General features: G+C 38.4%; 2 protein-coding genes across 2 annotated transcripts in view; one reads left to right on the top strand and one right to left on the bottom strand.

Annotated features, from left to right (window-relative positions):
* LOC117810667 (CUB and sushi domain-containing protein 1-like) overlaps positions 1 to 25,204 on the bottom strand; it is a 605,880-nt gene extending 580,676 nt beyond the window's left edge. The window contains 1 exon segment of the mRNA XM_034680592.1: positions 24,796 to 25,204. The gene's annotated coding sequence lies outside the window, so the exon portion shown is untranslated.
* chs1 (chitin synthase 1) lies at positions 1 to 27,850 on the top strand. The gene is made up of 34 exons (XM_034680325.1): positions 1 to 47; positions 144 to 279; positions 3,396 to 3,581; positions 4,316 to 4,517; positions 5,701 to 5,861; positions 5,983 to 6,058; positions 6,732 to 6,850; positions 7,796 to 7,973; positions 8,132 to 8,228; positions 8,355 to 8,451; positions 8,942 to 9,063; positions 9,337 to 9,432; positions 10,254 to 10,418; positions 10,501 to 10,648; positions 11,395 to 11,460; positions 11,551 to 11,726; positions 11,911 to 11,969; positions 13,484 to 13,684; positions 13,866 to 14,034; positions 15,550 to 15,665; positions 16,269 to 16,448; positions 16,537 to 16,641; positions 17,915 to 18,032; positions 18,797 to 18,878; positions 18,964 to 19,169; positions 19,556 to 19,680; positions 19,826 to 19,907; positions 20,081 to 20,234; positions 20,696 to 20,800; positions 20,950 to 21,060; positions 22,337 to 22,480; positions 22,599 to 22,678; positions 22,888 to 22,954; positions 26,929 to 27,850. Exons 1-34 carry the CDS (start codon positions 1 to 3, stop codon positions 27,001 to 27,003), a joined length of 4,251 nt encoding a protein of 1,416 aa, XP_034536216.1. The 3' UTR covers positions 27,004 to 27,850.
* Positions 27,851 to 27,922: the final 72 nt, after the last annotated feature.

Consider the following 27,922-nt stretch of genomic DNA (forward strand, 5'->3'; position numbering starts at 1 on the left):
ATGATCCTGGATGCACAGATGTGGAGCATCATTCCATACTACAATGGGTCTCTTTGCAGCAACGTCTTAATGCATAGGATAACTGTGGTGTAGCTTAAATCGCTCACTGAATGTGTGTGTTCATGTGTGTGTGTGTGTGTCAGGGACACGTGGGACCCGTTCCAGCTGAACCCCATAGGAGCTGAGAAGGAACAAAAGAGAAGATGTTTCCAACTGGCCCAGTACCTGGTGGCCGTTATCGTGGGGTTAGCTGTCCTGGTCAGTGCTGTGGTAGCAAAGGTGAGATTGTCTGTCTGTCTGTCTGTCTGTCTGTCTGTCTGTCTGTCTGTCTGTCTGTCTGTCTGTCTGTCTGTCTCCAGAGTAATTCATCTATTGGGTATATGCAACAAGTTGTGAACATTTAAGCCAAAATCATAAAATGTGATATCTGATGTTTCCATGTGAAATATGCCTTCAGACATTGCTGATAAGAGTCAGATTAATCAAACAAATACTGTTTTTGAATGTGATTTGGTTTGATTACAATATTGATTATTGTTAGACTTCGATATAGTTGAAGTTTCTGTGAGGGCTAATCTTTTCTTCTTCTCCTCTGTCATGCTGTCGTCTGCTCCATATTCTTTCTTTTTTGTTATGGAACAAGAAAACACCATTATGCACATTTATCACCTGCAAAAACATTTTGATGATACATTCAGTGCTAACTCTTATAAGGTGAACTCCATTCTCTTCTCTGAAGGTGACATTTCCATTTCAGATAAGTTGTAATAATGTCCCACTTACAAAGTAAAGTGCTTTCAGCAAATAAACCTGATACAAACTTCTTCAGTTGCCAACGGCAGCTCAGATATAGTGTCAGAGTCCCTTTGACTAAAAGAGAGAGTATACAGAAATGAAAAAGAGAAAGTGCCTGAACAAGAGGAAATAAAGGAAAAAATGTCCAACTGGAGTTCAGTCTTTGTAGAGAAAGCGAATTGCAATCCAATCAATGCTGATTTTTCAACACTTGAAAGAAGCTGTATAGTCATTTTTATGAGACAACACATCTGTTGCATTTTAAGGACAAGATCAGCATAAAACAACACAAAATTAGAGTTTCTAGAGTTGCCATGATCTCAGTTTAGAATGTTGACATTAAAATGTAATAGTATTGACCAATGATGTATCAGTAGGCTATGGTTTATTAATGAAAAACTGTGTGGAGGGCAAAAATAGGTAGAGCAGTATCAGATGCAACAACACCAAATATCACATGCTAGTAAGCTGACAAAAATGTAAATCAATCAGTTCCAGATCAAGATAACTGCCTGATACTGTGTCACAAAGCCAATCAGCATTAAGAGTTTCTTACTTCCTTGAATGAATCAGAAACGATCGCTCCAGTCTCCAATCCAAAGTTTTGTTTCTTCTCTTGAGAACAGACCTGACAAAGCTTACCTTTTACTTTTCATAAATCTGCATCATGATGCCATCGTTTTCGGCAACTGAAGACCCGTCAACAGAGAGTAAATCAAAAAAGAAAAAGAGTTCATCTTTCTGGTACACCACTGAATGAAACCAGAGTGAAGCCTCTGTGAAGTTCACTAAATACAGTGAAACTGAGACTCACCAGAAACTGAACATTTTTACTTCTTTTTATTTCATGTTTTTTTTTTTTTAAGTTATATTTTTGGGCATTTTTGCCTTTAATTGAATTGACAGCTGAAGAGAGACAGGAAATGTGGGCAGTAGAGAGTGAGGGAAGATATGCAGCAAATGGTCATGCTACGACTGCTGCGACAAGTTGTTAAATGAACTGTGAGCGATGCAGCACACAGCAAAGAAGTCTTGGCTTTGTAGACACTAACCGCTGGCTACACTGGAGGTACAGAAAGGCTGGCCTGCCAGAGGTATGTATCAACACCAAACAATAGCCGATGGGTCACAGGATTTCAGTTATGGGAACTTTGATCTGTAACTTTATTGCTGTTGATATAAAACACCAAATTTCTTTATCCGTATCACTTCTTTAATCTCGTAATTGTGATACAGATTACTGTTTCTATTTTGTTTGATCAATAAGTCATAAACAATAGAGACAGTTTACATTACACTTTTACGATTAGCAGTTTGTATTCTAAGTAAATAAGGTTTGTGTAGTTTATTTTGTCTGCTAGTACGTTTACAGAACTGCATCTTATCGGTCTCTGACCTGCCCATACAGAAGCATGACCATCATTAATGTTAATGGTAGAGCGAGGCTGAACACGTGTTCCTTTTGTACCAAGCTCCCAATTCCCGTTGATTTCTCCCTCACTTTATCTGCCTCTTGCAGATATCATCTCTATTTTCCTCCATCCGTCTTGAACTCTGCACCATGTGCATGCATTTACACTGTTTCCCCTCTGCCTCCATTTCTTAGCAATTCCTCATCTTCCTTCTTTGGCCCTTGTCTTTCCCTCTGTTTCTCGATGATGAACTGCAGGACTATGATCTGTCATAAAACGACTCAGTCTGTAAATATCACTGTCTCTGTTTTCCTACATACTCAAAGAGCATTGATTACAGTTCAGCACGATTAACTTCCTTATGGGTGTGACGGTAACTGGGGATAATAAAACAATGAGGTGTCCTGGGAGGAGGTCTTCTACAGGAATTTAAAGCAGGGTAGAGGTTGCCAGTAAATCACATCCTTCTTTATATTTACAGTTCATGGAATTACTGCTATACAAAGGAATTGGCTGTGACTATGCTGAAAGATAACTACAGTGACAAAGTCTAATGCACCCTTTAAGTGTCTTCAGAGGAAAACATAAACTTAACACCACCCAATCAAAAGACAGAGAATTAACGGAACAGGAAGGACAAACAGTGAGTTTGTCAAAAAAAAAAACCTTAAAAAAAAAACAGGGTTAATGAATGTCCTGTATAAAAATAAAAATAATATATAAATACAGAGATAAGTGTTTCAGGTAATTACAAATGGTCAAGGGAAGATGGAGGCGGGGTGGGGCGGACTGAGTAAGTGAATGGATCAGAAGTTAATTTTAATCAACAGCTAATCAAAATAATATTGTGAATATTTTTATTTATTTGTTCGTTTTTATTATTTTTTCAAAATCTTGACCACTTGCTCAGAGTTTAGGTTGCACCCATAGGTTTAGAGGAGGAGATAGGGTGATTTGGGGGTCGGATGCCGGTTTACCAGGCACAGCTAGTCTTTTTATAAAAAATGATGATGGGCTGAGCAATGTGGGCTCATTCCCCATTCTTATGTGCCAGCATCAAAGCACCTGAACAAATTGGTTGTCTGACTGGCATTAAACACAGCATGTATTAAGTTGTCTTTTGGTTTAATGTCTAATTTGTCAAAACTGTGGTTTTCTTTAACATACTTTTTGTTTTTGTCCAATCAGTGCTCTCTTTTGGTGTTGTCCACATTATCAAGCCAAAACTCGATGCGCAGCACGAAGGAAAAACAGTTCTACATGCTGATGTTGGTTTTCTGCCTGGTGTGCCCAAACTTCCTGGTGTTTATGAAATCCCTGTGGAGATGTGCCTTCAAGAGCTTCGTACAGCCCAACATGAAGACCATGTCTTTCGTACGTCTTATTACTTTTTATGTAAACTGCGTGCATGTTTCTTATCGGTGGAAATATTGTTGATGAATCTTATTAACATTCCTTCATTGATGCGTCAATACTATTGAAATATTGTTTTTTACCTTTTTTCAGTACATATGAGTGTACTCTTGTAGATCAACCATCAACAAAAAAATTGCATGCTTTTAATTTTTTAACTGTATCCTGCACAAGTGCACAAGCAATTAGTAGTATCAGGATGTATGATGTGCAAACGGATTGTCTGTTTTGTTGACACAATTACGCAAATTGACATTTTGTACACACTTGGATCTAGGGCTGGGTGATTATTTGATAACGATAATTATCGTGATATCATTTTTCTCAATATAAATACAACAAATGTTCAATAAAAATAAAAATAAATAAAATATAAATAAACCTGTAATTACACCCCCCCCAACCACTGGAAAAGGAGAAGGCTAGCTTCTCTAGAAAACAAAAGTCTCCCTTTAAATTTAAGCCACTTTTTTAATATTGCCCAGCTCTACTAGGATCCATAATTCACATTAAACTTATGCACATGGGACGCATGGGACTTTACCTGCAGCAATCAGTACATTAAGTGAACCCACTTATAAAGGACAGTTATAAAGACACCAATTAAAAACCTAAAAAGTGTTCAAGATCAAAATATGATGAATTTCATTGTAAATCTGAAATGAAGAATTGACATGAGTCTTTGTGTTTTACAGATTTGTGTCATTGAGTGTTTGGTCTCTCTTGGCACTTCAATCCTGGTGCTTGTGGTTATGCCTCGTTTTGATGTGTTGACCAATCTCTTCATCAGCGGAGGAGTCTGTATTGTGTCTGCCATTCTGCAGATAGTATTTAGACTGCAGAGAGAAAAATGGAAAATCCTATTCCCAATCTGCTCCCTCGTTCTTACAGTTGCAGGTAAATCTTGTTATACTCAGCCTGTCTGTCCCTGTGTTTTAATGAACAAGGATACCTGTACGTCTCTCAAGTAGATCTCAAAGACCAGTACTTTCAGTGACTCAACATAACGCAGTAAAGTCCCATTTGGTTGTGACAGCTCAGACAGTTATTCTTGAATATGTCTTTTCAAATAAAAACCAGGAGTGGTGAGAACACAGGGAACAGAAAGAAGAAGATGCAGTTTAAACTCTTCTTTCAGAAGTATTAATCAATGACTTACTGCATGCTTTGCTCTGTTGCTCACTCTTATTTTGTAAATGTTACAGTGATAGTTTGTTTCTTCAGATTTTGCACTGAACCAGGTTTCTCAAACTATCTGTCAAGTCATCTTTCTCACTAAGTTGTCAAGTAGTGTTTCAAGTGCCAGGTTTGTTTCAGTGGATCAGTCACACTTATAACAACTACTGTCGCAGATATTTAATACAAAGGCTGATTTATGCTTCTGCGTCAAATCGACGGCATAGCCTACACCAGAGGTCCGCGTTCCCGTTCCTACGCAGAGGCCTACACACGTAGTGTGTACCTCTAACTACCCGTAGAATCGCCGCGGACCGCAAGCCCTGTGATTGGTCCATTCGGCGGCATTGTATTTACTGCACTTCCGGGATCCCCGCTCATCGGCTGAACATCAGCCGCGTATTTCATCTCCCCCTCTCTATTCTTCCCTGTAGTCATGTCTGTATGATAAACAGGTACATGTATCAGCTGTAGATTAACATAACACGCTCTGAATCACTGTGGAAAAGTAAACGGAGATCGTGTCGGGGCCGGAAGCTGCGACCAAACTATAAGAGAGACCGCACAGCACCTCAGCGGACAATTGCTGCGTGACACGAACACATTGACGCACAAGTATGTGGTGCTCATGTCCGCGTCAGCCCCTGCTGCATAGGGGACACGCAGAAGTATAAATAAGCCTTAAGGGTTACATACTGGTAACCAATCAGAATCAAGTACTAAACAGGACCAGGGTATTTAAAAGAAAGCCGGGTAATAAGACTTCTTGCTTTATTGGCCTGATATAGTGAAAAAAATGGAGTCCAGTTATTTTTAATTGTTCTGAAAACATTAAGTCATTATTGTTTTCTATTAAAATGTATTTGCTTGGGTTCCACCTCACAAAGTAACTGCTTCCTAACAGGTTACTGCCTCCTCGGGATTGACTACTACGTCCGTGTGGATTCATATGTGGACAGACAGAGCACAGACTGCTTTAGTTTTATTGCACTTGGAATTTTCGCTTCACTCCTAGTATCCTTCTGCTGGTGGGAAAACCCACTTCAAGCCACCAACAGCATGCAGGTATAATGTTATTTTCAGTAATGTGTTTCTTATTGTTACAGAGGCCGCACTGTGTGTAGTACATGTAAATACGTCGACTTGACATTACCAGAGGGAATTTCATCTCTTTCTTTCTCTGCAGGATACGTTGTCAGAGCTGGACGGTTTCAGGGACTTTGTGTTTGTCATCAGCAGTATTCTGAGGATACTAGTGATAGGTAATTATCTGCCATTGCAGCCTGTTTCAACAGACAACACTCAAGAAACCATGCTGACAAAGTTACGTGCGCTCTTCAAACAGTTTCTCATTCACAACACCCAACACACAGCTGTGTTTCGCCAGCTTAGACTGTAACAATCTAATTTCCCTCATACACACGGGAGAACAAACAGATCCATGTGAATGTCAGAGGTGATGATGAATTGTGGAGGACGCTCTACAGCTGGAGGAAAGTGTTCAGTTGATGTTCTCAAACTGGAAAAGAGGAAATATTTAATATTACCATGTAATACCATAGAACAGTTAACTTTCCTTATCATTACCTGAACCTCTGAACTAGAGCTGGGCGACACCGAAAAAGATGTTATCAAAATATTTCTTTTCATATCAGTCGATATTGCTAATTATCATGATACAAATCTAATCATTATTGCATTTAAATTTAAAGGCAGAATTTTGGTCCTACGTGAAAGTTGAAGAAACCAATCAGTTAGCTTGTGTCTGGATTTAGGTCTCTGATACGCTTCTTGATTCCCTCATTTTTGCCACATTATCGCTAACAGGAAGCAGGTCTTTTGTGTAAAATGAGATTTTTTGAAGTTTTACTTTGTAGATTCTTATTTTTCTCAGGTAGAGATAATTTGCCTAATCAGTTGTTGTTTCTCTTGCAGGAGCGGTATACCTGATCTATCACGTACTCATTGAGGAAACTATAACCTGGGAAGACTTTAACCTGGGGGATAATGACTGGTTGTTACTGCAATCAGGATTGGTGCTGTTTTTCTTGCAGGTAGGAGGAGGACACATTGAATAGTGGACATGTAAAGATAGGTGAACTGTATATGGGTAGTAGGTTTGTAAGGATAATGATATATATTATTAAAACAAATGTGTATGAATTAGGGATGCAAAATATTATCAACACATTATTGGCATCGGCCGATATTTGCTTTAAAATGAACTATCGGATATCCGCCGATATAATTAACTGATAAAATAATGGGCTGCTGCACACATGTTGGGCTCATGTTTGAAGTTAAATTTGAATTTAGGCAGCAGTCTGTAAGGTACATGTAGCTGACTAATTTAGGCACATTCACTGTCAAAGAATAAACCATTTTATTTAATTTGGGTTTAACTGCAGTACAGTTGCTCTTTTCACATGTTCCCTGTGAACAGAGGTTAGGTTTACTTACTATGTCAAATGTGAAATTTGAAATTTGCCCTGGTTGTGGGTATTGTTATGATTGTCACAGGGAGAGCATCATCCAAGTTTTAAGTAGGATGTATCTTTTTGTATGAATTTTGTTTGAAAGCAATCGTCGTAAATAAATATGCAGTTTTAAGTATTAAGTATTTTTCTTATTTTGCACAAGAAATGAATATTACACAAAAATGTGATAAGAGTATCACCATAATACTGTACGCTTATTCCAATACAGAAAATAATTGATGATCTCTGCAATTAGGTGTGGGGAAAAAAAATTGGTATCGGTAATCGGCTAAATGAGTTGTTAAATATCGGTATATCGGATATCGGCAAAAAATCCAATATCGTGCATCCCTAGTATGAATCATGGTTATCTTATTAAGCCCTTAACTGCATTTGCTGATGTCGATGTTTCACAAGTTAAATTAAGAACGGACACATCACCTCCACATGGCACTCATTCTAAACATTTTGAAAGTGATTTCCTGGACGACTAATGCAAAACCCATCTGCATGCTGTCTTAGGCCTTCTGTTCCGCAGCCTGTCACTGGTTTGGTGTGGTGGCCTGTAAGATTCACGCCGTAAGGATGAGTTTTGCGCTTCCAGTGTGTTTCACGGGACCTGCAGTGCTTTTGTTGGGGATGATACTTTTCGTAACCGAGGCACAGAGTCTGGATGGAGCAAAACAAGGGAGCATACCAGGTGAGTCTTTACATTGAGGTAATGGTAAAAAAAAAAATACTTTCAACGGTTGAGTCATATGTTCAATTGTGAGGATTGTAAATAGGCAAATGTATAACAGAAGGCTTTGTGGGAGGAGAGTTAGAAAAGAAGAAGACTGAGCTATGTTTCCCTTGCAGAGTTTTGCGAAAGCCTGACATTATTGAGCCACAGGAACACAACCCCTGTGATTTTACTAGAAATCACAAGGAGCATCTGTCAAACTTCACTAAACAGGTACATGTTTGTGTGTGAATGTACAAGTGAGCTTGTAAATAAATGTTTACAGCACCCTCTGGAATTTAGCCTACAGGTTTGGACCTTCATTCTATTTATGTTGTACACTTTTTTCCCCATGAACAGCTACTACTTGCAGTGGCCTTTTTTGATGCTGGCACTAGAAGGAGTGTGTATGTGGTCAGGCTTCGTCACATGTACCTACTATGTTTGGAAGATCAAGGTAATACCATAAACACACACACACACACACAAACACTCACACACACAATCATGCTCATCATTTACAATTAATGAAGTGATAAAGTTGAAAGGGTGAGTTTACCCAAGTCAAGGAGAGAATGTGTTAGAACTACTTTTTTTACTGGAGAAATGAATGCACTGTACTTAACTGGTACTTTTCTGGACTTCCAACCACTCCAAGGGATTTTCACTACATCTCAGCATTAACCCTTCACTGAATCATTCCTACACAAATGAAAGGATCATCACTACATACTATATTTACATGCACACACACACACACACACACGTATAAAAGACACTCATTTGAAAGATTTAACATCAAAGTCAGAAGAAGTTAAGTTGGATTACTCTACTCTTTGTTCTTGAGCTCCAAACTGCAAAAACTAGAACTACCATAGATCTAAACCCTGGTCCACACTACACTGAAAAAAATGACCTTTAACTGCAAGTTCACCACCATGTTCTAGGTCCAACGTATAGAGAGAACTTCTCAACTCTTTGTTCGTCGACTGTATGAGTCTGCCTTCATTGACCTGTCTCTGCTGCTCAACACCAAGATGAAGGTGCCCCGAGCCAAAAACCAAGAGAGGTGAGGAGAGTCTGAGGAGAGAGCTTCCGTTATTGTCTCATGTTATATTTGACTATTTTGCTTTTAAAATCCAAGCCTAAGGAGAGCTTTATCCTCTACGTGATGATGCAAACAGGTGTTGTTTAATGAATGCAACCACTAGTCTTTATTTACAAGAATTGCCACCTCTTAATTTCAACACTGTATTGTATCAGCAGGTGGTTATTGTATGAAATGATCTGGACCATGATTCTGTAACCCCAATGCCTGCCTCTTATCCCCTCTCCCCTACAGCCAGGATGACGTACAGAGCTGTGTGATATATCTTTGTGCTACAATGTGGCACGAGACCTATGACGAAATGCTGAAGATTCTCACTTCCATGTTAAGGTTAGAGTCACTGCAAACCCATATCACGAGTTTCATTCCTTTTTTATATCCCTTAAAAGAAACTTAACAGGTACTGAAAACTTCAATGGTTTAACTTCTTACATTGCTGCAGTGGTGTACAAGTATGTCACTGTTTGAGAGCAAATACAGGCGCAGATTGGCTGTGCACTAATAAACGCGGGCAAGAGAGGTGAAATTTGAAGGGAGGGAATGAAATAGCTTTTTAACCTGTTCTAATGATGCCCTGTATGCTTATGAATGAGGGTGTTTGAGCGTTTTTTTAAGGGCTTAAAGCTGCTGTTGTTAGGAGTGGTGTAAAAAATGTTCCTTTTTTCTGCTGGGTTTGTAGAAAAGGTCATAATACCCATCGGTACTCATCAGTAAGTGAAGTAATTTGAGAATATTGCTAAATCTCTGCGTTTTCCAATGCTTTTGTATCAAGCAATGTTATTATTCCCCTCGTTCCCGTTATGACGGACCAATCATAGCTAATCTCCAATCCTCTGTCCTGATTGGTTTAAGGGGCAGCCCCTACTACCTCCTCCGATATGAGTCCGGCACTATCATGACTGCACACGCCGATCTGTGTTGGGGGGGCTAAGAGGAAATCTGGTTGGGAGGGATAGTGTTGACATTCGAAGTCCCTCTCTCTGAACAGATGTTTACTCTATGACTACCAACAGCAGCTTTAACCTTTGTGATTTATAATCTTTGAAATGTTGTTCTATTCATTTCCAATCAATCTTTGAGAGTTACAACAAAATAAGAAAATACTTCAACTGAAAGCTCTTGCAGTGTAAAAAGGCCTGTTGTCGTTACAGGTTGGACCGCTATCGAGGTGATCCGAAGGAGGACCATAATGACCTTTTTGACTTTGAGTGTCACATTTTTGTGGACGATGCCTTCATGACTGAAAAGGAGTCAGGGCAGAGGCTGGTTAATTCTTATGTTGAGGACCTGATCCAAGTTGTCATAGAGGTTTATAGGTAAGATTTCCAATCCATCAATCCATGCATTACTCCATTTGTCGACCTATGTATCTCACCATCTTTTCATCCATCCATTCAGGGTATTCACCAACAAAGAACCAGATGATGTGTCCATTATCGAGGCCCCCTATGGTGGCAGGCTGATGTTTGTTTTGCCAGAAGGGAACATGCTCTATATTCATCTAAAAGACAAAGATCTCATCAGGAACAAGAAGAGATGGTCCCAGGTGAGGAGTGAAAGCAGCGCCAATATCTATATGATCCTGATCTGATAAAACTTAAAGTATCATGTTACAAGAAGAGTCATTCAAAGATACAGAAAGGACCCATCACATACTCATCCTACATACTGTATAATTATCATATCCTAAATTCTATAAGACTACGCTCACGTTTGTGGAGTCCAAGAAATTATCTCCGAGCTGCTTTAAAGCTGGGGTTGGTAGTCAGATTTAGATACACTTTTTGTTATACTGGTTAAAATGATCTTTATATCTACAGCTGGAGTAAACCTGGGAAAACACCAACCAATCAGCGTTTTTTGGGTCCCCAAATTTTAAACCAATCAAATCCCGTCCAGCCGTTCTGCCCGCCTCCTGCACCATCATATGGTCGCAAGTCAGCGGCGCTCGTGCATGTGAGCAGGGGGGGGGCTAGACGGAGTCATGAGGAATTCATGCTAGTTTTCCAAGACTACCAACCCTAGCTTTAATGGGTGGAATAAGAGGATGTTTAATCAACAGCCACAAGCCAACAGGAAGCAGCAATAAGAGAAAAGAAGCTGGAAAATTATCTGAAAATTGAAACAAATATTTTCTGTCATTTAGCTTAAATGCTCTACTTGGTGTTGCAAATGTAGAAATCTATTGTCTCTAAACACAAACTTAGATACTGATAACATTTGGACTTAGATTTGGATTTGAACAGCTGGTTCTGAGTTTTCCCCAATAACATTTCTGTCCTTCACTTTCAGATCATGTATATGTATTACTTACTGGGCTGGAAGGGCTACATCACCAAAAACCCCCAGAAGATTCAAGTAAGAATTTTCTGTGGAAAAGATGTAATCTGTTTTACAGTCTTAAAGAAACATTTTGTTTAACATGTTAAATCTCTTCTCTTCGTCCAGCGTCAGAATAATCCCTGTAGAGCCAGTTTGATCTCTTTGGATGGAGAGAGTTTCCTGTTGCCTCAACATGAGAGTGATAACAAAAGAAAATTCACCTCGGACGACCACACTTACATCCTGGCTCTGGATGGAGACACTGATTTCCAACCTAAAGCTGTGATTCTGCTTGTTGACAGGTAAATATAAGAACATTTAATCCGCTGATTAATCCTATCATGGTTTAGGATTAATACCTCATCATTCTCCAACATAAAACACAGTTGGCTTTCAGACGATTACATAGCAAGTCAGGACAAACTGGAAACATTTCAGATCAAATAGCTGAAAACAAACATAATAATTGAGTATTTTGATTCACAGGTTGAGGATGTATGAAAATGTGGGTGCAGCATGTGGTAGAATCCATCCTACTGGAATGGGTAAGAACATTTTTTTCTTGTTTAACAGTTCTCTTCTTCGTGTGTTGGGCACAGAGGGGGGGGGGGGGTTGACTTCTGTACGTTTCAATTTGATCGATTCTGGTTCCATTTCTGGTTCTGCTTATCAATTCCGGTTCTTATCAATTCCTATTTCGATTCCAATGTTTTTGGAGAGTAAAAAAATAATGAATTGTTCCTTTATTGTTTGGACATTTAGGCTCTCAAAGTGAACTGTGAAATGGATTATTCTGTATTTCCTTCATTAAACATTTCTCTTTCTCATTACGATAGGTCAAGGAAATTTACAAATCATAATTATTTAAGTAAATGAAAGAAAAATATGGCAAAAAAACATTAGAATATGAACTAATTGGTAAACTTTCTGTGGACTGCAAAATTCTAACTGAGGTTAAATCCCAGACTGTACAAAATATGGACGTAGTATCCGTGACGTCACCCATCTGTTTCTGAAGGGCTGTTTTGAGGCCAATCGTCAGCGGCAGCCATATTGCTGCTGTTGAGTGATTGTGACGTAAAGAGGCGGGCTTTGAGCCTCCTAGCCAACAGCTACAGTGCTCCCGCATGTCAATCAAGTCAGCTGTGCCTCTAATTGGAAGACTCATAATTTCAATATCTTCAAAATTGCCGCGTTAGAAAAAAATTCACCCCCAGTGTGTGTGCCAGTGTGTGCCGATCGAGAAATGAGCTATCCAGACAACACTCGTCATTTGTACCAGACTGTAAACATGTTTATTTCTGCTGTAAAGATCTGCTTTTTTGAATTGGTCTTTTAACACTTCCACATTGGACTCACATCCGACACAAGACAGGAGGTTGCCACTGGGGTTAAATCCTAAAAGATTTATGTCTCTGTTAGGAACCAAAGAGAGGAGCTGAAAACTTTGTTCCTCATCAAATCCACAAAGCTGATAAATTTGGAACAGGTTCCAAAACAGAACCAGTTTTCAGTACCCATGCCTAGACTTCTGTGGTTGACAGATTGGCATTTTGAACAAACAATGCTCAAGGAATTAAGACCAAGATGTTGGAGTTAATTTAGGGTGTGTGTCCTGTGCATCTAGTACCTGGAGCTAGAACAGAGTATCCACAACAACAAAGCTGGGGTTATTTGGTAAAAAAGTGACTGCAAATCACAAAGTAACAGAACTTTTTAACACAGCTGCAAAAGCTGAGCTGACAAAATGCACACCCCTTAGTTAGAAATAAAGCATACATTTATGGGAAGATGTTTAAGAAGAATTTTAATGTAGCATTGCTAGCTTGCAAATATTCCTCATGCTTCATTGAGGTGCTCATGGGAGAATGCTGTTGCATAGTATGGAAATGCTAAACACTGTAGTACTAACTATTATTATTATATTATAGTTAGTATTGACTATATTAAAAACTACAGATTCTGCTCAATTAACAAGGTCCTGATTCAGTTCAAAGCATTGGTTATATGGATATCACTTCTTTTTAATCTATTTGTCTCTGCCACACTCTCCATGCAGGTCCCATGGTGTGGTACCAGAAGTTTGAGTATGCAGTGGGTCACTGGCTCCAGAAGACAGCAGAGCACGTGTTCGGCTCGGTGCTCTGCAGCCCAGGATGTTTCAGTCTGTTTAGAGGGTCTGCCTTGATGGATGACAATGTGCTGAAGAGATACACGACGACTTCAACCAGAGCTTCAGAATACGTGCAATATGACCAAGGTTAGCACACAAGGACAAATCTGTTTTTTTAAATAATTGTAATTGCCAAGATAATCTAGCTGAACACTGTGAACGCTGAAGATCGATATTTGATCATCCCTACCCTTGACTTTCTTTCTTTAACAAGTTCCCTTTCTTACATTTCCTTTGTGTATTGTGATGTCCATGTCTTCAATTCTAGGGGAGGATCGTTGGCTGTGTACTTTGCTCCTGCAGCAAGGCTGGCGAGTGGAATACAACGCAGCATCAGATGCATACACCAACTCTCCACAGGAGTTCAAAGAGTTCTATAACCAGAGGAGAAGATGGGGCCCATCTACACTGGCTAATACACTGGACCTTCTGAACAGGTCAGTGTAATCCACCATAAGTGACATTTTAGTTGCATCATTGACAACAAAGTCATGTAAAAATATCAGGATCAAACTTTGATTCTGATTTAATTTAGCCCTGGTGTTGCAAAATATTCAGTCTCATTCTGTCTTACTTTATTTAGTTCAAATTTTGGTCACTTTTTAAATTACTGTATTATTCAAAATTCTTATAGAGACAGATACAATATATTGTTTGTTCAGTTAAAATGTTGGGGGGGATTTTTTTTATTTATTGTCAATTGTGTCATTTTTTTATATGGTTATTCATTAGATCTTATCATTTTATGAAATTTATGGATTACCTTTCAGGATTTTAATATTTTATCCTGTATTACTTTGCTGTATTTACTTTAAGTGCAGTTTTTTAGTTTATTTTACTGGTTTTAATCTTTTAGTGTGTCTTTATCTTCATAATCTATTTTATTTTGGTGAGTTTTAACATCTTATTTTACTTCCAGTGTTTCCTCATTGAGATATCATGAAAGCGTTTCCTCAGTTCATTCAGCAATTTCTTTTTTTCTTTTAATTACAATTTTTTTTTGCATATATCATGTACTTTAACCATACTTATGGATGTGGGGTGGGTTTTGGGGGTCAGGGCTGGGGTTGTGATTGGGATGTTGGGTCTTCTCTTTCTTTTTTTCAATTTGTATCATCATTTAACGTACAGCACTTTGTGTTACAATATCATTGTATGAAAAGTGCTTTACAAATAAAGCCTGATTGATTGATAATAGGGATGTAACAATACACTCAACCCACGATTCGATTCGAATCCCAATTTTTGGTTCACAATACGATTCACTCATGATTCTCTCACAATTTTAAAGAAAACTAGATTGAACTCAAAATTTAAATTACTATTATTTTATTTCAATTCTCAGATAAGAGCAGTTGCAATAAATATTTTTTCTCTTATATTTCATTGTAAACAAAGTAATCCTTTCACATTTTTAAGTTGTTTTGTTACTCAAATAAAACCAATGCACCCTTTTTCAGTACCTTGCAAAAAACTAAAAATGACCCTACAAAAATACCTTGCTGGAAAATTTCAGAACAATTATAGAGAAGTGGAAAGTGAATGATTCCCAAATGAAAGTATTAAATATTAAAACAAATAAGGTAAATCTCTTTACATTAGGGATGTAAATTTTAAGTATTCTCCTTGATCGATCTTTGGAAATGTTAACGATCAATTATCATTTATCATTAAAAGAACGTAAAGGTTTTCCATGTCAAAAAGAATGCCAAATGCGTTATTTCACCCTAAATCAAATTTTCCTTTAAACTACTGTTTAAAAATAATATCCTGATACAAATTATGTTGAATCGATTTAATCCATCCTTATTTGTATACATTTTTTACCAATTTGCGATATATCGTTAGATCCCTAATTGATAAGGAACAAATCTACGAGCTACACCCCTTATATCAGCTGTTAACTATGACAAAGATACTAACTCTTCTGTGATTGTGTCTTTTAATTACAGTGGCTCTGAGACAGTCAAGAGAAACATGTCCATCTCCAGGCTTTACATCTTCTACCAGATGTTCACTGTCGGTGCTTCTATCCTTGGTCCAGCCTCTGTAACTCTCATGGTAGCAGGCAAGTTCAAGTCTAATTTGAAGCCCTTTTTCTTGAGAGTTACATAAACGCAGTTTGGACTAGAACAGTTTTCTCCCATCATTCTGACCCCTGCCTCCCCATGCTCACACATATGGAGCATGCAGGGGCAGGGGGCTCACACAGACGGACGGGCATCTTTCTCATGTTCGTATTGATGTGATATTGAGGAAAGTGCTTCTGAAATGTACAGGGAAAAGTGGGTCGCAACTTCGTATTGAATATGTTTAACTAAATTTAATATTAGAAAAAGCAGCAGGCTGTAATTAAGTGACTAGTTGGCTGATTGCACGACAGCCAGAGCTTGTGGAAACCCATGCTCAGATGAAAACAAGTTGCTGCTGCTTAAATTTGCTTTAAAGCTACTTTTTATTTGTTGTAAAATTGTAATGCTTGAGTAAAGAGAAACAAGTTACCCTACTATTCATGCATCTAGTGACCCAAATTTTAAAATATCACTTTTATATTCAAGTGAACAGGTCAGCATCTTGGAACAATGTCTTAATAAAATAGCCATGTGCTTGGGCTAAATGAAAACAGGCTTTAGAGTAATGACTGAACCCCTTCTTTGTGTTTTCCTGCCAGGTGCTTTCCAGTTCATCTTCAAAATGGCGGGTACACTCTCCATCATCATTGCAAGCATCCCTCCTGTGTTCTACATCCTCTTGTGTTTTCTAACCAAGGCTAATACGCAAATAACCATTGCTGGCATCATGAGTGTTCTGTACGCATTTCTCATGACTGCATCCCTCTTCTCCATCATCGGTGGGTACCAAGTCTTTGAGACTTCTTGAAACTATGTGTGTGCAAATTATATACATTTATATATAAATACAACTCATTCCCCTTTCAGGTGACATGGTGATGCAGGGCACCTTCCTGACCCCCACTGGCGTGTTTTTGGTCTCTATGGCAATCATGTACTTGGTGACAGCTATACTACACCCAGAAGAGTTTGGTATGGTTATATCCCATAATTACACTCTTAAACACACGTGTGTTTACATGAACTCAAGTACCCAAGTTGCGAGTCTCTTCCTGGTTTTGATCATATATTAATAATAATACATTTTATCTATAAAGCGCTTTTCTGAGAACTCAAAGACGCTGCATAGAGGATAAAACATCATATAAAACAACAGATTAATAAAAACATGAATAAAATACATTTAAAAGCAATCACGCGTTAAAAGCAGTTTTAAATAGGTGGGTTTTGGTGAGTGATTTGAAGGTGGACAGGTTGGGGCAGTTTCAAATGTTTGGTGGTAAGGCGTTCCAGAGGGTGGGGGCGGCGACAGAGAAGTCTCTATGCCCCCAAGTTCGGTGCTTGGGAGAGGAGGTGGGCGTTGGAGGATCGGAGGTTACGGGATGGGGTGTGGTGGTGGAGCAGGTCGGTGAGGTAGGAGGGGGCCTGGTTATGGAGGGCTTTGTGGGTGAGGAGGAGGATTTTAAAATGTATGCGCTGTTTGATAGGGGGCAAGTGGAGGTTTTGGAGGACAGGGGTGATGTGGTCACGGGAGTGGGTGTGGGTGAACATATGCTGGTTCTGTTGGTCACATGCACACAGAGAAACCTGGTAATTCATATCCCTGTAAACACGGTAATAATTGTATCTCAGTTACTGTATCTTATTTGCAGCTACATCTGTGATGTTTAATTTCTACAACACAAACAACAGATATTTTGAAATTGGAGAAAAATGAGACCACTGTGGCTCCTTGAGTGCTTATAGCTATCAAATTCAAACATCGCGTTGCAGTCATGGTAGGGATGTAAAGATTAACCAATCTGAATCGCTGGCTGAGTGTAACTTTTAAGATCCGAGTGCACCAGTCCAGGGGACCCTAGGTCACTTATATCATATGAACTGGTCTATGAGCCACTTTCAGAGCTGTGATCTGGTTCACTGAGGTTTTGCCGTGTTGTTTCTGCACACTGTGCTCAGCGTCTTCTATCTTTATGAGACTCAGACATTGACCTTTTACCTTTTATAAGAGTAACGTTAGCTTAGGTGGCTGGTCAGGTAGTGTTAGTTTCATTCCAAGATCTCCCGGTGGCAAAATCAGGTCTCTCAGAACCAGGACTTCATCTGGTTTCTGAAATTGAGATGTTGTTTACATACACAGACACAAAAACGGGATACTTAACAAACCTGATTGAAACTGGGATAAAGAAGTACATCTACACCACTGTGATATAATGCTTTGTTGTGTCCATGTTTTTTCTTCCAGGGATGATTATCTATGGTCTGATGTACTTCATCTGCATCCCCAGTGGATACCTGCTCCTGGCTATCTACTCTCTGGTTAACATGAACAATGTCTCCTGGGGCACGAGAGAATCGAACAAGTAATGCTCTGATACACATTGCACTTTTGGCTCCAAACAAGTATTTTAATAATTGATTTATGATGTTTCACAATAATATTCATAGAGTCATAAAGAAGCAGGAAAACCAAGAGTGTAAAGTCTAAAATCTAAAGCTTTTGGTTATCGACTACAACGCTGATATGAGACTGTAGACTCGGATTTTTGGACTAATGATGTCAACTAACAATAACTCTCATCAGACAAAGCGGAAGTAAAGCAGAGCTAAATGACTTCCAAGTCTAAAAAGAGAAATGTTCAAATACCAGATTTTTAGAGGACCATTATGAATCTAGAGATCCAATGTAGTGGGATTCCTGAGAGTCGCATACAAATTAAAATTTGAGAGAGGAAAATTCTGCACATTTAGGGGGGTTGATTCTAGTGCATGGGCAAATCGCAATCGTGATGGTCAAACGATCATTCAGCCCAACAATGTTTTTGTACCATTTTAAACTTTGTTTTGCGTCACATGCTTTGTATGAAAGGGTCAAGTTGCAGAACATATAACAACTGATATGATGTTATGATATTCATCATAAAATCCTTAAAGACATCTTTTTATTAGCTGTTTGTCTTGGAGGTAGGCTTTTGACAACCATTACCTAAAACAGAACAGAGCAACAGTTTCTTTTGTTTTAATCTAAGCCAGTCTGTAATCCCAATAATCCCCTCCAGTATCTGTTTGTATTTGAATGATTTTCGGTTTTGTTTTCTGACTCTCCATCCTTCTGTCCATCCCTCAGGGCAGGAGAAGAGGCCAAGATGAGACAAAATGTTCTGTGTGACAGAAACTGTCAACTCTGCTGTTGGGACATGAAGATCCAGGTACAGTCACTGAGCAGCTGTTGACCATCCTTCGAGATTACCTCTTCAGGACTAGGAGATTTCATTTTGTCCTGTGGCTTTACAGATCACGCAGGAGACAGAGAATCTGATGCTTCAACAAATCACAGGCCATATTGCACAGCAAGCCCTTCCCCTTCCAATTCACAATAAAGAAGACACCAAACAGGAAGAAGCAAAGTTGATGACTCTAGCCAACATGGACAAAAGCAAAGAAGCAGCTTTGTTTGTGGAAGGGACTTCAAAAAAGTTTGAATCTTCCTCTAGCAGCAGGTGCTGAATTCATTACTTCATTTTCTTTAGGTTTTTCATTCCCGTCAATCATTCATACATTTGAACTACATATTTGTGTTCAAAATTATTTACAATTTAATATTAAAACATCAGATCGGGACAGGGGGCCAAATAAGCTGAATGAGACATCTCTACTTTATACTCCATACGGACATCACTGACACAGCAATACACAGCCTCCATACTGTCTGCATGATGTAAAAAACAGTGCAGTACAGCACTTAAGAGGACACCTGGGTGGTCCTAAATTTGAAAATGTAAAGCTTAGATTGAGATTTTTTTCACTTTGAGAATAACTTTGACACTTCAACTGTGAAATCAATACCACAAAAAAAACATTCACAAAAATGCCTTTTTGTGTGCAGTGATGAAAGTGTTGAAAAGCGGAGCATACCAGAGAGCTTATATGATGAAGATGATGAGGATGATGAGGACGACAGTGACTTCATGATTGATGGCCCAGAAGAAGAAGAAGAGGTTGCTGTCAATGGTAAGAAGCACTTATACTGCTTCTCTTGAATACTAACCACAGATTACACAATTCATTGTGTGTGCGTGTGTGTGCGTGTGTGTGCGTTTGTGTGTGCGTTTGCGTGTGCGTGTGTCTGTGTCTGTGCGTATGTGTGTGTCCATAGACTGGGTGAATCCTGTAAAAGAAGTGTTTTTGAAGAAGCTGACTTATGCCAACATGAAAAGAAATCTACAAGAACAAATACGGTAAGAAGTTGACATGACACAAATATGCTGTATGTGTGTTTTTTGTACTCTGATTCACCCGTATTTTCTGGACAAAATCAAAACTTCCTTTTCTGGTCAGTTGTACATGTTTTGTCCTAAATCTGCTAAAACTGTTAAATCTCTAAAATGTTTTTGTGCTCTTTCCTTCCTAGATATGCGCTCCGCAACAAAGATCAGGATGATGTTTGTGAGGATTTGGTCTTGATGTTGACAGACACTCTGAATGGAGAGCTGATGGGTGTGGGGCCTGAAGATGTTCTGTCAGATGCCCAGCTGGATGAGTTACGATATGCTCTGAACAAGCAGGTAATAATAATAATAATAATAATAATAATAATAATGAGGGATGTCCCGATCAGCTTTTTTGGCCCTTGATTATATTGCTATATATATTTGAATATTTGCTGATACAGAGTCCTGATCCGATACTTGTGTTTGCCTAGATAATAGGCAAGAAATGCAAATTGTGTTCAGTGACAGTGGACGTAAATGATCAGATTAGATGATCTGCTCAAATACCGATCACTGATCAATTAAAAAATGCCCAGATTGTCTCGGATCCATCAGTTGAGATTGTGATCGGGACATCCCTAATAATAAGAATGATAAACAATTGATTTGGTGTAATGATGTGCTTGGAGTTTGGCAACAATAGCTCTTAAGTATTCACTACTGACATTACAGTCATCTCTGAGGCTTCTGCAATTTCAGCTTCTGTAGAAGGAGTGACTCACTCAATACCTCATTTGTGTTTCTTCATCTCCCAGGCACGACAATATTTGAAGACCAGCCAAATGATCGTTTTGGAAAGAAGAGTGAAAAGAGCTATCGAGAAAACACTCACTGCCCCACAAGTGCGAAAACTAGATGAGGTAAGATCCCCGTTCAACTCCTGAATCTGGGACAAAGCCAAGCCAAACTGCAAGATTTGCAAAAACAGAGCAAAAGTAACCAATTTCTACCTTTTTTTCATAATGTAAAGAAATTCTAAAAATAACACAGCACATTTGTGTCTGTTCAGGCTGAGCATGACTTCTGGGACAAGTTGATAGAGCGCTATTTGAAGCCTATCGTTGAGTCTAAGGAACACAAAGAGATGGTCATCAAAGAACTGAAGTCCCTGCGAAACAAGGTCAGTACTCTTCACATAATGTTTGTACAGCTGTGTCTGCTTTTTGTTCTTTTTTTTGAAAACTACAATGAACACTTACAATTAGAGATGTAAACAATTAATCAAGTATCGTGAAATTGTTTTGTTTTTTTAATATCTATCAAAGATAAACAAAAAGTTTCCCCATAATACATTGAACTATCAGGGGGGCTGTTTTAAGTGTAAAGCATGTTTCAACGCAAACACACTGGCTGAAGGTTCTAAAGAAGCAATGTACAACAGCTCCTACAACTAACGACAGAAACACAGAGGTAAAGACAATTTGAAAGGGCATTAATTACCCCAGCTTTGAAACAAATCCAGCAGACTGCTGGAAGGACAATGAAGACAGATTTCCAAGACTGGCAAATGCTGGCAAGCTAGTCTGTCTGCATTACAGTGCCCCCTGCTGTCTGCAGCTGGATTGATTAGGACCTGGTTGCACTTAAACCCGACAATGTGCTTCTTTATCTCAGGGAGCATAGTATGATATATATATATATTATTTTTCTGTTCAGTACTCTTGTTGCAGAAGTTTCACATGTGGTAGTTTGAGCTTTGGTCTACATGACTTTATGTCAGTGGAGATAATTTTTATGAGCCTGCTCAGTATGTTGACAATCAGCAACCTAACAACTCTTTATGTTCTGTATGTAATACTGTAAGGGACCTGCAGTATGTTGCTGTGTAAAAAAATAATTTATGGTCTATGTTTGCCCATTAAATGGTCTACTATAAAAAAGAAAGGATAGGTCAGACAGAAGACGTGTCCCTCTGTCCAAGTTTATTGCTTCCTGATTAGTGTGGTTGACTTTGACCACAGTTTAGTCAGTTCCAAACAGGGCGTTCCTTAAGTGCACATGTTATGATGGCATAAATAAACGTGAGGGCTAAATGTTCATCCAACAAAACAGGAGCCAAAAATCAAATCACTTCTCACTAGGTGATAATTCGACAACGATCATTATCGTGATTTAACTTTTTTTCAATATAAATACAACAAATGTTCAATAAAAATGAGACATGAAGACAAACCACATGCTCAGCCGATTGATGGCTTTATGGAGTGTTTGCTAACTGATGTCTAACATTTTACACCAAAGGTAAAGACCCAAAATATCACAACTCTCATTGAAACTTTTGTAAATGCTGCGACAAAATCCGACATCTTTGAGTCGCTATAAACGAATAAAAGGACTGAAATGATGAAGGTACTGTCAGAGATTCAAGACAAAGATCTGTCTCCTTGCTTCCACAGGCAGTCTTCCTGTATTTCATCATCAACGTTCTGTGGGTGGTAGCTACCTTCTTCCTGCAAGCCATAGGGAGTGATGTCCTCAGCATCAAGATCCCCAAATACTATGCAGATGGAGCTCCAAGGAATGTAACAGAATATCTCAAGGTGTGTACAGACCGAATTCAACAAATACTCTGCAAAGTTAAAGTTAAAGGAGGACTCGTCTGATAGTTGTTCCATCACTCCTGATAAAACTAATCATAATGTCATTTTGTGTTACCAGGTGGAGCCTCTCAGTTTGATGTTCCTGTTGTCCTTTGCTGTTCTTCTTCTTATCCAGTTTCTGGCAATGTTATATCACAGGTAGATACACCCATTTTCTTTAAAAAAAAAACGATCATTCTAAGCTTTTCTGTTTTCAGGTGTGTCATTATTGTATTTGACAGATCTACAGCCTACAACAGAAAACCTTGAAAACTAAGCAGGAGTTTTTGTTGCCAAAGTTTATCAATATTACCATTTAAATGTCTGATACTTTCAACTTGTGTTTCATCTTGTCTTTCTGTTCACAGGGTCTACACGCTGATCCATGTGGTGTCCTATCGCAGTTCAGAGAAAGACTACAGAGAAAGAATCATTGTAAGTAACTAAACTAGTATGCGACAAACTAAAGATACAGCAATATATTGTGGTCCCGACCTGTGTGATACAATTAACGATATGCAGGGGTTCAATATCAATATTTTAACTACACGAATAAGGCACTCTAAATAGCTTTCCCTGACAATTCAACTTACTACCATAGACTGTATAAAATATGGACGTAGTATCCGTAACGTCACCCATCTGTTTCTGAAGCGCTGTTTCGAAGCCAATCGTCGGCGGGAGCCATATATTGGAAATGCTGAACTCAACCTAACTGCTGTCGAGTTAGTGTGAGGTAAAGAGGCGGGCTTTGAGCCTCCAAGCCAACAGCGACAGTGTCTCTTAATCTTCATATCTTCGAAATTGCCGCGTTATGAAAAAAATTCACCCCACGTACAGTGTGTGGTGATCGAGAAATGAGCTATCCAGACTACACTTGTTTTTTGTTCCCACGCTGTAAACATGTTTATTTCTGCTGTTGAGTTTGTGTGTATGTGGTTTCCAGTACTTCTGCAGCCAGCCTCAAGCAGACAACCACAAGTTTTAAAACTTTCGCATTGGCTTAAATTCATGTGGCCAGAGGTTGCCGCTTGGTTATTACATGATGACTCAAAGGAGTTGACAGCAGCTAAATACCAGAAGGAGACAGTGGGGTGTCAGAAAGTGGTGAAAAGGAGCTGTTAAAGCTCTCACTGCTGAGACCAGAGGGCAGATAGAGGACACACTCAAGTGAGTATAGAGAGTTCACTCACCAGCGATCGGTGGATTTCATGTGCCCCAGAGTCCTACGTGATAGTTACTGCTCGTATCACTGGAAACGAGTGGGAAATGCATTCTACGTCCTATAAACCAGCATGATGTACAAGACTAACAGTTTTTCCAATACATCAATCATCACAGTAACGCTGTACTGTGATATTATTGTCATGGTGGGCCATGTGTCGCATATTGTATTTCATATACAAATATAAAACTGAGAACATCCCTCCTAAATGCAATCCATGTCATGCACATGACTTGGAGGGGTCTGATCAAATATAGGACACTTGGGCCACTCAAGCTTACATCCTTTTTGAATAAAAATGCAAATGGGCATGTCATCATGAAAACAGGAACAGTAAGCAGAACTGTACAAGGATCTACCCTTAGCAAAGAATATGAAAACACAATAACAGCTACTTCAGACACCCAAACACAACCCAAACCTACAGTACAGAGGAGAATATGCATTTAAATATAAGTTTTATAAATAAAATCTGACACTTGGTGTTGTTTCAATGGGAGATATAACCTTTGAGTAAATATGCAAAGTGAATCTGGTCAGGGTAAAATTACTTTCTACTCATGTAGCTGATGAGATCAGTATTGCATGAGCCAAAAAAGTTGAGAAACCTAGCTTTTAAACCTCCTTATATAGCGTGCCATGTATAAAGCTTTTAAGGATAATACTATATAAAATGTTTAATGCACAGGTCTATATGACAAAAAACATGTCCTACACATGTTTAGTTTTTTGTCAATCAGGATAAGACATAAAAATGAGATTACATGCTTTGAATTAAAATAGTACCTGTATCTTATACAGTCGTCCATTTTCATGAAGAAACAAAAATTGCATGCAGTATATTACATTCTGGAAGTGTGCCACCAATAGTGACAATCAGCAAAACCTTCAAACTCAAAGTGCTGAATAAAAAAACCTTCAGTTACTTCAGTATGGTGATACAAACTGCTCATGGTTGGCAAACCTAAGACAAAGAAGTACATTTACCCCACAGATAACCTGATCATATGCGATCAGGGGATTCAGAGAGAGCAGGGAGTGTTTGACTCACCTGCCAGGTGTCCGGAGAAGCAGATCACCACGCCACATCCCGTGTCTGTCCACTGGAACTTCACTCTTTACATTCCCTTTTTATGTGTTCAGTCTTAGTCTCTTTTGTCATCCCGGGTGCAGGTCCAGTTTCGGAGTAGCTCGGTATCCTGACAGCCTGTTCTCTGGGCAATGATTCAGGTCTCATTTTAGCTGGCTAACGTGAGCCAAGATTACCGCAAAAAAAACAACAACGCGTGAGGCGCTAAATATAACTTGCTAACTACGCAGTTTGTTTCATTTTTGCATCTTTTGTTGCTTCGTGGAGTTTAATAAGACTTAAAGTTCCGTCCTTTCACAATTTTTAAGCACTTGTTACCGATGACAAATTTGGTTTCAAAGTGGGAGTGAGAACGGACGTGAAGTGTACCTGCGCCTCTGCGCGTTCCTCTAGGGGCGTCATCCCCTGTGTTAACATGCAGTACCTCCAGTCACCACACTGGCTTCGTGGCGTCACCAAGGCATTGCAGTACAGAGGGCGCTGTTTCAGAAATCATAAATTAAAGTTGCTCTTATACACAATAATTAAGAATATCAAATAATTTCAATAGAAGAAGTTAATAAGAAGATATAAATACAAAAACAATGAAAATAATGATAACAAAAGTATGTACTGAAGACAGAATAAGCTATGTAGAAGATACATGGTTGAAGTCCCCAGTCACGTATTATACAAAAAGTCAATGAAGGCCCGAGGATAGGTTAAACAGTATGGTGAATGTAACTGTATTATGTTGAACAATATCTAATATTGAAATATACTTATTTATCCTAAATAGGAAAGAGCAATAAGAAAGACCAGTCCTCCTCTAGTTTTAGCTATCAAGTTTTCTGTGATAATTAAACCTTCAAGTTTAACCACTTTATACTTCTGGATACATTTCTTGAACTTTGATAGGTCAGAAAATAGATGTGCTGTGCTGGTGTGCCATCATCTCAGTTGTTAAAGATGCTGTTGGTAGGAATGGTGTAAAAAACGTTACTTTTTTCTGCAGGGTTTTGAGAAAAAGTCATAATACTTATTGGTACTCATCAGTAAGTGAAGTAATTTGAGACTATTGCGAAATCTGCGTTTTCCAATGCCTTTGTATCAAGCAATGTTATGTTATTCCCCTCGTTCCTGTTATGACGGACCAATCATAGCTAATCTCCAATCCTCCTTCCTGATTGGTTAAGGGGCGGCCCCCACTAATTCCTCTGATTGGTTACAAGTCCGGCACTATAATGACTGCACACACTGATCTGTGTTGGGGGGCTAAGAGGAAATCTGGTTGGGAGGGATAGTGTTGACATTTGAAGTCCCTCTCTCTGAAAAGACGTTTACACTTTGACTACCAACAGCAGCTCTAACATGATTGTATGTTCAATAGAGGGAATATTTTCTTGGGTGTAAAATGGATCAGCTATAGTAAAGAGACCAGCATCACACTTTCATCTTATTTACGGGGTGTTGGTGAACGATAAGATAAGATAGGATAGGATAAGTTAAGATAAGATAACACCTTATTGATCCCCGGGGGGAAATTCGGTTGACGCAGCAACACAGACATTGATAAAGAAAAAATAAGAATACAAATTTAAAGGTATAAAAAAAATGTTACACATGTTGTAAATGGTTGTAATTACAGGCAGTGAGCAAATGTTTATCAGTAGTGACAGGTTGACATGGTTTGGTAATGACAGATTGTAAGCAATAAGAATAAATACAAATATATTGGTATGTGTAATATGTCTGTATGCAGACAAAGATAATAGTTAAAAGTACTATATAATGATCAGTTGCAATAAATAATAATAATAATAAGATATAACACAATATATTCATAATATAATATGGAGTATAATATTGTTAAATAAGTATATCTAATTATTGTTTATTTAATATTTAATTTAATTTATATTATTTATTTAACAAAGTATTCAGTAGTAGTTTTCATTCTACCATCACCATTAATGACTCATTCTAAAGAAACACGTACTCATAATATATTATCTTAACGTATTGCTTAGGAGGAGTATGATTATTTAGGCTACTTATGAGTGCCACCTGTAACACCTTATTTTTGCAATTGTGTGTGTCCCTCTTGTCAATTAGGATGATGAAGAAGATGGCATAGACATGGATACCATCGTTTCCAATAGATTGGCCATAACTGGAGATGACATGTAGACGGCGACAACAGCAACCAGTGAAAACCACCTAGCACAAAGATGTGTCCCCAGTGGCCCACCACTTAGAGGCTAACAAATACTTTTCATCAAGTGCATTACAATGATCAAACAGCATGTATGGTAGCCTGTCTTTATAGACATACTGTGATGACATCAGATGATATCATGTAGCAGCTGTTTTGACTCCTAGCTGGTTAGATTTGTGGATAATACAGTTTTCTGGGCAAAACTGCAAAAGGGTAAATTGCAGGCGATTCTATTTCATAATGAAGAATTAAGATGTTTGCTCATGGTTTTATACAATAGGACGATTTAATGTATTTACTCTTCAAACCTTCATTTATTCTTTAGTAGGGTAGAAAACACAAAGTCCAAGACTTATCAATGAATAACAAATCTAAAGACAGAGGGTGTTAACATGTTGAACAGATTGCACATCCCACTGTACATTATTGTTGAATGCTTTAAAAAATAATAATAGAAAACTCTGTTAACAATGCACTTCACTGAACTATCAAATAGTCGACAGACGTATCGATGTAATCTTGCATTTGTTTCTTCTTCCTGTGTCTGTGTTTTTTGTATAATTTTTATATATCCCGGAAATTGTATGTGAAATATAGTTCTTGTTTATTCAGGTTAAAATTAACATATATATATGTATGCAAATAATTCAATACTTGAATGTACTGCTCTCAGCAAACAACCCATCCTACGTAGATTTTTAAATGCGTTATTTGCACAGAAAATATTGTTAGGAATACTTTCGGGATTTTATTGTTATATTGATATATTTTACTCCCTGAAAATTTTCTTGTTCAACTTAAATAAATGTTTTACAGTTATTTTGGTGTCCGTGTGATAACTACGTATAACAATCGTAACTATGCATTTATCAGCATTCACTTGTACAATCT

The sequence above is a fragment of the Notolabrus celidotus genome, chromosome 3 (genome assembly GCF_009762535.1).
Source record: "Notolabrus celidotus isolate fNotCel1 chromosome 3, fNotCel1.pri, whole genome shotgun sequence".
Classification (NCBI taxonomy): Eukaryota; Metazoa; Chordata; class Actinopteri; order Labriformes; family Labridae; genus Notolabrus; species Notolabrus celidotus.